The 17,054-nt window shown below is 30.8% G+C and overlaps 2 protein-coding genes across 3 annotated transcripts; both read left to right on the forward strand.

Annotated features, from left to right (window-relative positions):
* The first annotated feature begins 540 nt into the window (after positions 1-540).
* disp (dispatched) lies at positions 541-4,823 on the forward strand. The gene has a single exon (XM_068774190.1). The coding sequence runs from the start codon at positions 706-708 to the stop codon at positions 4,042-4,044; it is 3,339 nt and encodes a 1,112-aa protein (XP_068630291.1). The 5' UTR covers positions 541-705; the 3' UTR covers positions 4,045-4,823.
* Positions 4,824-6,552: 1,729 nt separating this feature from the next.
* Ist1 (IST1-like protein) lies at positions 6,553-16,989 on the forward strand. 2 transcript variants are annotated; one of them, XM_068774215.1, is made up of 7 exons: positions 6,553-6,804; positions 7,266-7,428; positions 9,147-9,366; positions 11,239-11,372; positions 11,794-11,931; positions 13,904-13,954; positions 15,097-16,989. In XM_068774215.1, exons 1-7 carry the CDS (start codon positions 6,623-6,625, stop codon positions 15,319-15,321), a joined length of 1,113 nt encoding a protein of 370 aa, XP_068630316.1. In that variant the 5' UTR covers positions 6,553-6,622; the 3' UTR covers positions 15,322-16,989. The 2 variants fall into 2 exon arrangements, with proteins under 2 accessions (XP_068630316.1, XP_068630317.1); XM_068774216.1 differs by lacking the exon at positions 13,904-13,954.
* The last annotated feature ends 65 nt before the right edge of the window (positions 16,990-17,054 follow it).

Below are 17,054 nucleotides of genomic sequence, written 5' to 3' on the forward strand. Positions count from 1 at the left end.
AAGCTTTACAATTCCTGAAAGTTTTTACTTGTTTTTTTTTTATAAAATCACTTTTATTTTAATTGTGGATTATCAACTTTAGAATCATATTTGCATAGAATCATCATAGAAAAATTTAGAATCATATTATTGTAAGTTTACAAAACAGACTTTTACCGCAAGGAATATTTTTTATGTATTTGGCAAAATCTTTTTTTTTACTATTGTTTGTGATAGAAATTCCCTTGATTTTACATGTTTGTTCCTTTTGGACGCCTAAAAATAATTTATAAACGGTTTTAACAATGTAATTGCTTTTTGAAAATATTATGTAATATTATATATTATGAGTATCTCAACTAGTAAACATGATCTATAGAATTATTATCTTCTATGCCATAGAGTTTTACAACTACATAGATCACGTCACGCAAATGTATAATTTCTTTTATTCTATCCATTTATAGTCTGTTGCTTATACAGCTGATTACTGATAACAGCGTCAAATCCAAACCCAGTGCAAATGCGTCATTTGTTGTTCTTCTTGTCATAAAGAGTGAATTAGATCTCAGAAGGCATTTATGTTGAAGTATTATTATTGTAACGAAAATGTAGCTGAAACTTTTTAAACATTTTTGTGTTAAGTTTAATTGAATGTAATATTTTCTACTTGTCTGATTGCATGGCGTAATCGACTAATTATGATTTCAACGATATCATCACAAGATGTTTACTTTTTATGCCAGATTTATTGTCCGTCATTCTTACTTCTTCATGTTTGTCTTAAGTGTTGTCTTCACAGTTTTGTCAATGATTCCATTCATTTGTCGGGATTTACCATCTTTTGCGGACCCCATTGTGGGATTTGAAACCAGAGGAACCACTTTAGCTGAACGTTTTATTGCTTGGGAAAACCTTATCGATGAAACCCGGCCTTCTAAAAGACTCGCTGTTAACCCCAAAGAAATAGAAGACCAGAAGCGTATGAACCAGACATATAATAAAATTATTCATGACAAATCACGATCAAGTCATGGTCGATCAAAAAAGAAAAGCCATAACAAAAACAAAAAACACAAATACAACAACACTGTTATTGAAAAAACCAAAGACATTTCAACTAAGAATTCAACACATGTTCATTGGGGATTTGGAAAAAATGTTTCATATGAAGATCTTAATGCAGAGATGTTAAAAAATTACACAAGAAAACAATGGCTTTCGTTGAAATCTATGCAGCGAACTCCAGATAAGCCTATTCACCACAATTATGCTTCAGGTATGTGTGGAGCACCTATTTCAGAATACTCTCATTTAGTTGTAACAAGTGAGAATAATTCATCTATGCTAGAATTTGAAAATGTTGAAAAAATGTGTAAATTACAGTCATTGCTGGTTCAAGTAGGTGGCAAGGAGTATTATAAATTATGTCAAAGATCTACGAGCAATGAAGATATGTGTTGTCCAGTTTGGAGTGTCCCAAATTATATAGCTTTAATGTCTGGCAAGACTTCATGTGATAATATTACAAGGGAAGATGTTAACAATGCAGTTGTAATTTTAAGAAAATGCGCCAGTTACTTCCATGATTTCAAATTAATGGCATCATGTGAATTAAATCAATGTAGGGTACCAAAATACTGTTCGCAGTATGATGCCATTTACAATTTACTATTTTATCTGATAGATGCGGAAGCTTTTGCACCACCAACATTCAAAGAAACATTTGTTAAAAATGTAATGATATTTCTTCCCCTAGCATGCAGCAGTACTGTTTTGCCTTACTACCAGAAATTACAAGGTTCTAATTTATCTTATGACACTTTAAGTATACCTGCTATAGACTTTGGACTGAAAAATGCACTGTTTGATTTATGGATAATTCGAGATACCTGGTTGATGGGCTTAGGTGGATTTTTTGTATTTGTTTGTGTATGGATGTATACTAAGTCTCTGATATTAACTATATTATTGTTCATAGCTATAACATACTCACTTGGAGTTGCATACTTCTTGTATATCTATGTGTTCTATTTAGAATTCTTTCCTTTTATGAATTTACTAGTAATAGTTGTTGTGATAGGGATTGGTGCAGACGATGCATTTCTTTATGTCAAAATTTGGAAAACAATTAGCCAGCAGCTTATTAGAGATAATTTGATCAGCCAAGATAGCGGGCTAACTGATATTAAGAATGTTTCTAGTGCTGGTGAAACTATCATGATTCAAATCCTTGAAGAGACTTTAAAACATTCTATTCTTACCATGTTTGTAACAACTTTAACCACTGCAGTTGCATTTTTTGCCTCCTATGTTAGCTATATTCCTGCAATAAACTGTTTCAGTGTATTTGCTGGTACAGCAGTTTTGGTGAATTTTTTACTCATGATTAGTTGGTTGCCTCTTTCAGTATTTATACTAGATGTTAAATTCAAGAGAAGGAGAAAAAAAACGTGTAAGATTGTGATTTTTAAAGCAATTTATGAATTGGCAGCAGAATTTAATGTTAAATTAAATAGATTTATCATAGCATTTATTACCAAGACATACATAGTTATTGTGGTAATTTTGGGTGCTATAGGAGTTTTTAGTGTTGTAGTAGTTTTTTATGCTCCTGGACTTCAGTTACCAGATTCAAAGCGGTTTCAGCTTTTCCAATCATCTCATCCTTTTGAAAATTATGACTTGGCATATAGAGACAGGTTTCTATTTGAAAGATTTGGTAAAGACTTAGGGACTGGTAGTAAAATGCCTTTACGGTGGATATGGGGTGTAAAAGCTATTGATAATGGGAACCATATGGATCCTTTTTCAACTGGACATTTAGTTTTTGACACAGACTTTTCTATATCTAATCCTAAGTCACAATTGTGGTTGGCAGAGTTTTGCAAGAAAATAAAAGGTCAACCATTTTATCAGCACACTCTGGGACCTCTATTGCCAAATTGTTTCATTGAAAGTTTTCGAATGTTCATGAGCAGACGTTGCATAGATAATATTGACAAAATCGATAGGACTCCATGTTGTGAAACTTCTCATTTTCCATTTTCAAAAGAAGTTTTTGATACTTGTATATTAGCAGCAATGAAATCCTTGTATCAAACTCCAAGAGAGCTTTTCATGCCAGGGGTAGCTGGGCCGAAATTTCTTAGAAGTGCCAATCCTCCTAATGTATCAGCGATTGTAGTTGAATTTGAAAGTGTCGTTCCATATTCAATGTCATTTACTGCAATGAATGACTTTTTTCTTCAAGTTGAAAATTGGACGGAGCATGAATTTAAATCTGCTCCCCCAGGCATGAGTAATGGCTGGTTTTTATCAGACCTACAATTTTATGATTTGCAAAAAACATTAGCAAGTGGAACTTTGATGGCTTTAATATTATCAGCAAGCTTGGGCTTTATTGTTCTAATACCTGCGACATTTAGTTTTATTACCAGTATTTGTGCATTGATTGCTATGATTTTTTCTTCTACAGTAACAATAGCTATTTTAGTGTTAAGTGAATGGAAATTAAATGTATTAGAAAGTGTAGCAATATCAACGTCAGCAGGGTTAGCAGTAGATTTTAGTCTCCATTATGCATTAAGTTATACAAGTGCCAGTGGTACAAAGTCTACTAGGGTAAAATATGCATTAACTGCATCTTCCGGACCAACCGCAGCTGCAGCACTGACTACAGGATTTGCAGGAATATTTTTACTGAGATCCAACCTGTTACCATATTCACAGATAGGTGTTTTTTTAGCTTTAATAATGTCTGTCAGTTGGATTTATGCAACATTTTTCCTTTGTTCTCTTCTACATGTGTTTGGAAGAAATTCCACTAAAGATTCCCCAATAGAGGAGAGAAAAACAGTTTCTCGCGTCAGTTCTATTTGTTCAGGTATTCCTAATTTAGAAAGTCATGAATTAGAACATTTGGCTGACAGCAATCGTACAAATATTACACACTCTCATAGTCCTTCAAATGTCAGTGCTACAACTGTTGTTCTCCATGATGATTGTGAAAATTGTATAAATAAGGTTGAGAAGAAATTAAGTATTGAAGTAGGTATTGACTGAATGTTCAAATGTACAATTTAAGTTAATACTAATTGAAGCACTTTTTGAGTATTTTTGCAATTTAGCAGTATTATTTTGAATATTTTTTTGTTCTTTTTATTATACATAATGTAGTGGTGACTTAAACAATTTGTCTATGTATTTACTCATTTTATTATTGTTAAACAAACATCCTTTAGAAAATATTAATTATTGTGACAATAAATAAATAGTTCTCACGACAATATGAAAATAAGCGAGCTTAGCTTGAACTGGATGAGTATTCGGTTGCCTATTTACATTTTAGTTTTAGGTTCTCGCTCAAGATCTCTTTTGTAGAATTTGCATCAAAAAAGAAAAATTCGTCAATTTTAAAAACTAATGAATGTAATGAATTATACATTTATAGTAGAAGTTATGTAAATATTCTTAGATAAGTTGTTTAATCTTTGATAGTATTATTTTCTGATAAAAAGGCTTACAATTTAAGCCCAAATTTGTATCGAACCACCATGTTATAAGTAATTACAAAATTAGTTTGTAACTATTATTACATTGTTGTAATAATAAAATATTGAAAGTTAATGTTAGATGTCCTTGAAAATGTATTAACTATGTATTAACAAAATTATATTTTTGTTACAATGTTATTGTGCCATTTAATGAATACACTCATATACTACTTGTAAATGTAATATAGAGATCTGATATAGGTATACTCAAATATGCTCAAAATACATTTTCATTAATTTAATGTTATTAAATGTGTTATTTACAATGAGAATCTATCTGACAGTATATGTACTTAAAATAATGTGTCGTTTGTGAATTAAAAAATAAAAACAGATGTATGGAAAATAAAATTTAAATTTTTCATAAATATGTGTATTTTTTCTTTAAGTCATTTACATGATATATTTTTATTTTTTGTATCAGGGTATTGAATTTTTGGATTTTTAGGCCGTACAAGATAACTTTGAGAAAAAGTATCACGGTAAAACGTTATATTTTCAAATTTAAAGCAGTAGGGGGACCCGAAAATAATGTCGCTTTCTTAAGTTAAATTCACATTTTTAACAAGTTACTATTTCTATCATAATACAATCGCTTTTTCTGTAAAATAAGTCAACAAAAATGACATTACTTTCCGATCCCGCTATAATGTCGAAGCACAGATAACGCCCTATCTCATTTCGTCAAGCAATAGCTTATGCTTGGCGAATAGAGTAAGAAGTATATGGAAGCCACGACGGCTTCGGTAATGCAGAAATGTTTTCCCGACGCCATCTTGGCATGTTACGTCAAATTAAGCTGGATTTGATTCAAATGGTTCCAGAACACCAAGAATTTTCCGAGTACCTGTTTAAGTTTAAACTCGGTTAGAGTTCCACGTGCGTCTATGATCCGGGTGTGGACCAGACCGTCTAATCTAATTACCAGTTGTCCCGTATTTGGCGCGGTAAGAGCAGAATACCAGTTTCAGTTAGCAGAGAGATAGAGTAGGAGAGCATCGCCTCGCAGGTAAGTAAAAATGCGTGTCGCCAAAAAAGTGAAATTGGAAGAAAAATGTAAAAAGACAAGAATAATGAAAATAAAAAAACACAGGTGATAAAATAGCTGTAATAATAGAAATGTAAATCAAGGGATATAGATAGTAAGAAAATAATTAAGAATAAATAAATTGTTAAACAATGCATAAAAGTTAGAGAAATAAAAATAACGAATATAAAATTGTGGAATCCTGGAGGGAACGCAAACGAAGTGAGGCGATGTATGGAAAGTAATGAAAGACATGAAAGAAGTTAGAGGTAAGAATGAAAGACGAAAGATGAGTATGAAAATAAAAAAAATATGTAAAAAAATTATCATGTAAATAGACTGTTCGTCCATTAAAGAGGTTGATCGTGAGGCCCCAAATACGGTGCTACCATAAAAAATAGTACATAAGTAATAATTCCAATCGTAATACTAGTAAGCACAATAATAATATTAAGTAGATTCCTACGATTGGAAAAACATTTACGCTCTTTGAATTTATGATGTGTTCATAACAAATTCTGTATTTTCCATGTAAATGATTTTTGTTATCTAAAGATTTTGAAGAATCGAACTTTTAGCATAAAAAGATTTCTCTATCGTAATTCAAATAAAACAATGTCTTCATTTATATTAAATTTCTAACAAATTTCGTAGAGTTTAAATATTTATTATGAAATACGTAGTTGATATTCAGATAATTTATCAATTGAAACTTTCTGATATGTTAATTTGCCTCAGAAGTTCCTTATTTCCGCTATTAGTACCTAAATTTGAAATCTCTAGATTACATCCCATTTAATAAAAAATTTTAAACATTTTTAATTAAATTAGATTTTTGTTTGCTGTTTAGTTTAAGGTGTAGTTTATTTTATTAAATTTGCTACCAATAAGATAAAAAATGAAAATTTTAAATTTACTTATTGCGTAAAACGAAATATTTGTGTCATATTGACAGACTAGATAATAATCGCCTTGAGATGATTCATGCAACAAACAAATCAGTGAAATACGTCTTACTCATCTATAATTTAATTGTTTTTGTGTTTTAACAGTTACGAATATGTTTTCCACTAACCCAAACTATACGAAGCTCAAAACTCATTTAAGGCTTACTATTAATCGTCTTAAACTCCTTGAAAAGAAGAAAACCGAGTTAGCTCTTAAAGCTCGTAAAGAAATAGCTGAATATATTGCAGCAGGAAAAAGTGAACGTGCTAAAATCAGAGTTGAGCATATAATCAGGTATGTTTGGTGCATATATTTGGTTTTAGCCTGAGCTCGTCAGAATATCCTGGACATTTTTTGTCTGTGCGATTTAGAACGTTTATTATTATTTTTCCATAATGTACCACATTTCATTTATATTGAAATAGTATAACATATTTGCATAAATCGGAGTCATACTAATTTAAATAGAAGACAGTGGAAATCAACAAATCAATGTCAAAGAACATCAAATATAATCAGATGCATATTTGCCTTAATTCTAAAATTTGTTACTGGATTGGGAAACCACTAAACTCTTAGATCCCTTTGGTACGTATGTGCGGGCAGGTCTGATTATAGCTATGTAGTGTCACTTTATTCAAAAATGACATTTTACTCACCCTGTTTAGCAATGGATAGTTATTTTCCATAGTATTGTAATGAGTCATAATTTTGAAGTAGATTTTATTAGTCAAATGTTTTATTTTTTCATAAAGGGAGGATTACATGGTTGAAGCAATGGAAATTGTTGAAATGTACTGCGATTTGATACTTGCTAGATTTGGTCTTGTTACACAAATGAAAGAATTGGATGAAGGATTAGCAGAAGCAATATCTAGTCTTATTTGGGTTGCACCAAGGATGCATACTGATGTACAGGTAGGTGCTTAAATATTTAATTTTTAACAATGTTATAAAAAAAATTGCATAAATTTTTGTAACATTGTAGTATATATTTTTCCATAGTTTTTGTTATACCAGAATAAACAATAATATAAATTAATTAATTTAGTGACCTGCACCAGAAATGTAATTTATAGATTAGTATGCAATTGTGTATGCTTGTACAACTTCAATGCAATGCTTCTGAATTATCATACAGTATTTTCTTAAAATACAATCTTTTTAATCCCATGCCAATACATAGTATACTAGCTTTGCCCACAACTTCATCTGTATGGAATTTTGGAAAAAGGATTATTTTAATTAGTATGTTATAATTTTTTTTCTAAAATAAAAGTAGCCTTAGTTACTCCTTACATCAGCTACCTGCCAGTGTAAGCCTCATCAAACAGGCTGATGGACAGTTATGTAATAAAAAGTGGTTATTTTAATATTTCAAACAAATACTCCAATCTTATTCATTTGTATTGATTAAGTGATAATAAAAGTTTGGAAAGAATTAATATAACTACAACTGTATTTAATTCATTTATTACAAAAAATGTGATTGTTATAGGATCTTCTCTTAGAGCATGTTTGTAGCTACATAATTTAATTCTAATGATATCATTATAGAAAAGTTAAATTTATTCAATTTACAGTTTTTATACATTTCTGTTAACCAAGTACATGCAAAAATAATATGTGACACTCCAAAATTTCTCAGTCTTAAATGAAATATTTTTGGAGCCATGTGCTCAATGTTTTTGATAAAAAAACGAATTTATTTATTCATAAGAATTTTTTTTTGATAGGAATATTCTAAAAACTTAATATTTTCATAACAAGAATGTTCGATTCCGGGGGCAACTGAAACTGGAATCTTTTTTAAGAGTGCCACAATAAGAATCTTTAGGTTAGCTTAGAGGTCTGCAATCTGCAGTTGTTTGGATAAAAAACTGTGGTTCTTTTCTTCCATATGCAATATTTTTTATTTTATAATAAGTGATTTTCTAATCATACCATATATAAATTATATTTGTTAAAAAAACTGCTTACATAGGAATAAATAGATTAGTTTTTTTTTTTATTAAAAACATTTATACATGCCAGTATTATTTAGCAAGAAAAATGATTGTGGATCTTTAAAAAAATATAAATTTTGTTTATTGTGACTCAAAAGGTTGCCAATGTCTAGGTTAGATTATTAACAAATATCTTTGATTTCAAACAAACACAGTTTCATGCAAAAAGAATATTTAATATAAATGTATGTTATATGAATAGTTTAATTTGCGCCCTGCTATTGTAAAAGTACCCTAGTTTCTAGCATACACATGTATAATTCAAGTAATCCAAAGATTATTATATAGTTAAATTAATGCAGTAACTTTATTAACTATTGCACAATTGAATAGATAAAATATTAGGGGCACCGGAAATAAATGTTGCTTTCTTAAGTTAAATTCACATGATTACATTTTAACTAGTATTTATTTCTAATCAACAATATATTCATCTTCTTTATCAGCAAACTTTTGTAATCTAGTACATAAATTTTCAATGCCAGGGTGGTAAAAATCAATCAGTTTCTCTGTAAAATATGTTGGTAGAAATGACATTACTTTCCAGTCCCCTATTATAATCTGACACTTGGTCGGTGAGATGTTTGGTTGAGATAGAGTACATATTTTATAAGATAACATTTTTTTTAGGAACTGAAAGTAATCTCAGACTTGTTTACGGCAAAATATGGCAAAATCTATGCAGACGCATGTCGCAGTGAAAATGTAAATACAATTAGTGAGAAGTTAAAACACAAACTATCCGTCCAAAGTCCACCTAAAATACTTGTAGAGAGATATTTGATAGAGATTGCCAAGAATTACAATGTTGAGTATCAACCAGATGAACAAGTCATGAGAGAAGAAGAGGGTAAGTATTTCAATATGAAACCTTTTATAAAATAACAATTGTTACCTAAAAATATTAATATAATATTAATCACATTAGTAAGAGGCCCTGTGTATGGTATTACAATACATTCCCATAAAATGTCTCTGTATTATCTTGTAATACGAGGGCCAAACTGAAAGTTTTTAGAACTGGCAACTTAAAAGCATTATATTAAAAAAATAAGTTTAAATTTTGAAAATAGAACTCTTTACCAATAATATTGAGTATACATTTCATTCATTTGTCATTTGTTTTACGATTTGGCGGCAAAATGAAAATTGTCTGTGCACGTCAGAATGAATTTAAGCCGAGAAAATTTTCGTGCAATGATTTTTTATGACTTTCGATGTCATATAAGTCAACAAGAAAGTTATGATAGACTTCGATTGGCTTTTCACGATGAAGCCCCATCTCGTGCCACAGTTTACAACTGGTTTAATGAATTCAAACGTGGTCGAACTAATCTCACCGATGATTTGCGTGAGGGACGGCCTTCTACAGCGACGACTGAAGACAATATTAGTGTTGTGCGGCGTATGATAGAGACTGACAAAAGAGTGACCTATCAGCAGATTCGGACAAGTCTAGGCATAGGTATGAGTCAAGTGCACAAAATCCTCCATGAACATTTAGCGGTCAGGAAGCTTTGTGCCCGCTGGATACCGCATAATTTGACCGAGGCTCAAAAACTCCGCCGTGTTGATTGGTGCCGAGAAATGATCCAAAAATTTAACGGAGGTGACTCAAATGCTGTGTTCGACATACTAACGGGTGACGAAAGCTGGATTTACTGTTATGATCCGGAAACCAAAAGACAGTCTGCTCAGTGGGTGTTTCCTTCCGAAGAGTTGCCAATTAAAGCGAAGAGAGGTCGAAGTGTTAGAAAAAAGATGGTGGCCTCGTTCTTCGGAAAGACAGGTCATTACGCGACAGTTGTCTTAGAGGATCAGAAAACGGTTAATGCAGAGTGGTACACTAACAACTGTTTGCCACTTGTCTTGGAAAAAGTTCGAGAGAAACGACCTCGCAGCAGGATCCTCCTTCATCACGACAATGCCTCGTCGCACAACGCCAGGCAAACGATCGACTATTTGGCGACCTCAGACGTGGAATTACTGGGTCACCCGCCGTATAGCCCCGACCTCGCACCCTGCGATTTTTATTTATTCCCGAAAATAAAAGAAAAACTTCGAGGAAAACATTTTATGGACGCCGAAGAAGCAGTGGCTGCGTTTCAAAACGCCGTCGAAGAGACCCCTAAGGCCGAGTGGGCAAGGTGCTTTTCTCAATGGTTCCATCGAATGCAGCGATGTATTGATGTAAATGGACGCTATTTTGAAAAGTTATAATAAAACTAATAACTTGCTAGAATGCTTAGTTTTTGATTTTCTAAGAACTTTCAGTTTGACCCTCGTACATTTAAGAAATTCATAAAACAATTTTTTTAAATGATAATAGAGCTTCGGAGTGAATTATAAAAATGACCACAAAAGAAACTCCTCTGTTTCTTTATAGCCTATTCTCATGTCACAGCACACTTGGAACCCTCACAGCTGTAAGTTGAAGAATGTCTTATCGGATATAAAAAGTGTGTTGTTATATTATGTGTATGACTTAATGTCATATTAGATCTTCACTAAAAATAATTAACACCATTAAATAATTTATTTATTGTCAAAGATTTCCATGGGTTTGTTAATCATTCTGAAATATCTTAGTGGTGATCATCATGTTTTCTCAAACTGCCCTCGCACTGTTTCGTGTCATTCTAAGCAGAACCCCCATCTTTTTTTTGAGAACCTATTTTATGAATGTCCACTTTATTTATCTACTTTTATATTATCTTTTTAGGTAGAGACGCATTGCTCATTGACATCAATGGACCACCTATGCCACCTGGCTTCATTGGATTTCCGCCTCAACCTCCCATGCCACAGATGCCAAACTTACCAGGACCAACTGTTCAACCATTTTCTTATCCTTCTGTAAGTTGATACCCAACTTTATTCAACTAACTTTTAGGTAGGGTGAAAAGAAATTTGTATACAGGTTGATTGATTGTATGTGTATGCTTTAAATGGGTGAATGTATAGCTCATTTGTTAGCAAAAACCTTTAAAGATATTTAACATCTTTCCAATCACCCCTGTATAATGTGATCACTCTGAACAATGTTAAACTATTTTTTTTCTATTGGAATGAGGCAGACCAGGCCTTCTGGCATGACATAATCGACAGGGAGAGATAGTAAACAATAATTAATTTTAATATGTAGTAATCCAACTTATGACTAAGCTTTTTCTTACTATATCTATCTACATCTATACATTCTCCCCTACAAAGCTTTTACCTTTATAACCAATAACCATGTATAAATATTTCTATTTTTTTCTGTGTTTTCTCCTAGCAACCATCTGGCGGCAAAACTGGTGGGTTTATAGCAACACCTCCGCCTAACTTTGGAGGTGGGCCGAGTGGTTCACCGATGAACTACAATTTGCCTCCTGGAGTGGATTCAAAGAATTTGAGCAACAGTTTCTTACAGGTGAGTTTTTTCTTTATTCATTTATTTACACAGATTTTGGTTTGTACAATATGTAAAATATTCATTTGTATATTATTAACTTTAGATCATTTGTGTATCACGGTAAAATGCCAGAATACCCAAATTTAATAAAAACTTGAACAAATTGAGCTCCTTATAATGTATATATAATGATATCTGTCAATTATAGCTTGCGAACTCTCAAGTTCTAAAATTAGTTGGGTTTTGTAGAGATCACTTTTTCGAATTTCATTTCTTATTGAAAATATCTTTATAAGTAGCATCACCGGGTTGCAATTCTGATCTGTTGAGAAGAGCTAACCAGAAACCCAACAATTGCTCATTTAAATGAAATTTAACAATTTTTTATGAGTACATTCTAATATAAACCATGTAAATGAGTCAACAAACCAAGTTCCACAGATTTCTATCAACTAAAAATTCTTGGATGTTATATGCATATATAACATTTATCTTATAGATATCTTATGGAACTATTATATATATATATATATATATATATATATATATATATATATATATATATATATATATCTATATGTGTATATACTAATTCACATGAAGGATTTTTCATAAAAGATTTAAAATTATGGCGCATTAATATGTTATTAAAAATGTATTAGCGAGCAACAGTTATAATACCAATTACTTCAATAAAATCTCCCAGAAAATCTGTTTTCTAAAATAAATATAAATTAGCGGCACTGCCCCCAAATTCCTTATTTATACTGTAGCTAGAGCAATATTTTTACATATTTATGATTTTTCAAAGTTTTTGTTTAATAAACTTTCGAAATTTATTGCATGATAATTCAGAGACTTATTATATCACCAGCCACAACAGCAAGATCATATTTATATATGAAATATATATAAAACCTTATATATATAAAACCTTTTCTGTTATCTTGAGGCATTAGATGCTATATAGCAGGGTTGGCCAAACTGCGGCTCGTCAGCCACATGCGGCTCTTTGAACTGAATTTTTGGCTTCGATTGATTGTCGAATTATTTCAATATTTAAATTTATGCAACCTATGTCAGCTCCTAGGAAATTGAAACAAATTACTGGTGTCAATGATTATTATTATTATTCCTCCATAAAATTATCAAAATCAAATATCGATCATAATTAATTAACCGGCATCTTAAGTATTATAAGGAGTGCTGTCATATACGAGTGCCATTCAACAAAATTCATTACTATATACTATACATTCAACTTAAATACACATATTTTGTACATTTGTTTAAATAATTGCCATAAATATGATTTTTGTGAAAAAAAAATTCTTTTGCGAGTTTTAAATGCGTATTTAATATCGGCTCTCAAAAAATTTCAAATTTCGAAAAATGGCTTACACTTTTAAAAAGCTTGGCCACCCCTGCTATATAGCTTAATAATCGCATAATTATTAGTAATACAGTACCTGGCGACAAATATTACACATCGACCTTTGGAAAGAGACAATCTGCTAATTTCGGCTTCGTAGAGCACTATCTTTGTCCCACACTACCCATGTGACGTTCCAAAGGTCGATGTGTAATATTTATCGCCGGGTGCTATATTTTCACACTCTACAGCGTAGCGGCAAAACATATGCATGTAGACAGAAACTCATGCATTTCTAATTCAATGGCAAACAGTTTCTATGATACTATATTCTATGTATTATAATATACAGTCTATTACAATTCAAAGATATAAAATAAAAAATATATATAAATAAATAGAGTAAAAGACAAAAAAACTTTGTAGTAAATTTTGAAAGTACGAGATATGATATTTTTTAATTAATTTTCTGTAGTCAGTCACTATCTGGTTTATTGAATTTTGACTTGACGTTGATTTATAGGATATCTTGTATAATGTTAAATCACATTTAATATTTAAAATTAATAAAAAACATTTCTTAGGATGTACACTACTAAGAGAAATTTCATATTACAGGAAGAAATGCATAACTTACCGCCTGCTTATGACAGCATTGCACATGATTTGGTAATTGTGTTTATTTGTTTTTTAACTTTTTTTTTTAAACTTATTTCCTATCATTTATAGCTTACAACACATGTGTATGAAAATAATAATAAAATGTTTATTACTAGAATACATTAACAGTGACATTAAAGTTTTTTTTTTTAAAATAACTGTACAATATTCACTTAAAAGAAATGAGCAGTATTAGATGATCACAGGGCGCTAGTTATAGATTGTCGGGATACAATCTTTCATATAATTCACACTTTGTGCATTAATTATATAAGATTGCCACTGCTCACAAAACAAGTTTCCACATGATGGGCAGCAGTGTTCACTGCGTACCATAATTCCACGTAGCGATTATGGTAGATCTCTCCTTAGATACATTTGAGGTAGGCCTATTTTATAAGATTGGGATTGACTTTAGTGGACTGTATTTAATTAGAAGGCCTTGGTCCAAAAAATTAATTTTACAAGAAAGAGAAACGTGTGCTCGGTGGCGGTAGGGAGCAGAGAGAGCACAGATAATTTTTTTTTACCGATTCGCCAAACTTATAGATAAAATCTTAACAAAAACATTTTTTGTTGCTACTATTGCCAACAACTATGCCTTGCAGTGGGTGTCTATAGGCTGAAACGACGATAATCAAAGTATCTTATAGATGAAATAATTTATCATATTTACTAAAGATGCTTCCAAATAATTATTAATAATTAAAAAAAACCGTCATTTCTCAGACTATCTTTCAAACATTGTTTTGGTGTTTTCTATTCGGCACTATAACTTTTAAATGAAACAATTTTTCTACTTTTAATTGGAATTTTTGAAACACCTTTATTAGGTTACTGTTTAATTTCAGTAGAGGTTTTATTATTTTTTGCAACCTATCCATGTACCTAAGCGCTTCGTTTTGCCTTAACATATTAAACTGACATTATGTCATAAATGTAAACTCATTCGTACATTGTTATGATTAACCGATGAAGTAAATTATAAGTGTTACGGTGTTACTTTTAATCGGAGAATATAAAATGTAACATTAAACCATAACATCTGCAAAAAAGATAATTTTCATAATTATTTCATGCACATATACTCATGTATGTTTTTTAGTTTATTATTAATCATTAAATGATTTTAATCTTGTAATTGCCAACAGCCTGCACATGTGCCGACGCCACAACCCCGTTCGAGAGTACCTCCACAAAACTATTTCCCGGAGCTACCTGAGTTGCCATCTGTACCTTCGGACTTACCACTGCCTTCTGTACCTCACAGCAACAATTCTAACACATCTAACAACGCGCAAGATTCCAGCGCTCCTGATGAAATCGATTTCGAAGACCTCAATCGACGCTTTGAAGAACTAAAAAAGAAAAAGTAAAATACTTCAAAGTTCATGGATGTATAAGTTGTACAATGATTCAGTATACTATGCAATAAATGCAAATAAACTTTATATATTAAACGTAAATGCGTCATTTGCTATCATTTTGCTTATAATATTTATTTAACCACTTCGGTACGGCGCTTGTTGGTCACAAAACCATACACATGGCCGAGCGTCGACTATAGTCTTCAACCAAGAAATTTTAAACTATCTCTGCAATTACAGTTAATTATACTTACTTTAGATGAACGTAATTCGTAACTGTAAGTAGTAATGTAAAACAAGAGCAAGACGAGCTCAGTGTCGCAGCAGGTAAGAGCCGCCTGTGAGAGGCCCGTACCGAAATGGTTAAAATTAATTCATAAAAATATATAAATCACGTAAAATATATTTCACAAACTCAAAATAATATTAATGACAATACTAGAAGTATGCGTTATAATGTAGCAAATATTTTAAAAGTACAATTTTATTAAAATTATGTAAAATGATTTTTTTTTTATTTCAGAAGTGGATTAAAAAATGTATATCAATTTACAAAGACAAACAGCTCATTAATGTCAGTTAATATATATAAGCTGATAAAGTACACATTATTAAAAACCATTGTTAAAAAAAATACTTTAACAGAACAAAAACCTTTTAACCTGATTGTCTCATAAATCACTGGCATTGTTTGACAAAAAAAAATTTTGTTTTTCAAAATCAGACTTAGAACTGTCTGTTACTTACAGAAGGGTCATTCACGATTAAATGAATGTTTGGTAATTATTTAAAAAAATGAGTGATTGTTTTTTTTTATTTTCTGTGGTAGACTTACTACCCGCTACATCATTAGATCTGAGCTTGACGTTGATTTATGGGCCACATTTGTAAGCTCTACAAATACTAAATTCGGATGTTTTTTTTTAACTAAATTATTTTGTCTGAAAAATTGTAATTACGCATAGATTAATTAATAACAATTATTTTTGGCTGACATGTTCATAAAAGAAAAACTTCGAAAAATTTTTTTCTTGTTTATCCATGTGTAGTATTTTGTTAAAACGTATGTTTGTTGGGATTTTATGAATACATAAGTTTTTTTTTTCATAACATGGTCAACACATCAACTTTAGGTAAATACGAGGCAGAATTACTAATGTGTAGAAATTCTTCAACTAATAATTTAGGTAAGTATTGATTAGTAATTTTGAATCGACGTTGGATGCAGATCACATCCGATCATCAAGTGCTTTACTAACTTTGCTCATGTTTATCTTGGATTAAAAAGGCACATAATACTATAATGTAGTGCTTTGAAGTTCGGCGATTTTAAATAAATTTCTTAGAACGTATTTGTGAAAATAATATATAGAATTGTATCCTAAATTTTTCTATGTCAAGGTAGTAAAGTTTATTTTTCAGTTACAATTTTTACGAATTCCTTTGTATAGAAGACAGGCTAGCTTGAGTGGCGTATTTTATTTCTATCACATATACATACTTTTTTATTAAACAAATATTATAACGGGCATGATTTTATTGTCATGTTTTTTTATGAGCTTGAATGTAAAAAACAAATATTGAATTGTTTCTAAATATGTAAATATTTTAAGAGTATTTAATAAGTTAATATTTTTTAATTACTTGAATGAATATTGTTACAATTCATTTTGTATCTCAAACATATTAAGGATGAAATAAAATATATATATATTTTTTTGTAAAACCATTATTATTGCAGT

Source organism: Battus philenor, unplaced genomic scaffold (genome assembly GCF_028537555.1).
Source record: "Battus philenor isolate CCGP_79_NKW_IND1 unplaced genomic scaffold, ilBatPhil1.0.hap1 SCAF_7, whole genome shotgun sequence".
In the NCBI taxonomy this organism is placed as follows: Eukaryota; Metazoa; Arthropoda; class Insecta; order Lepidoptera; family Papilionidae; genus Battus; species Battus philenor.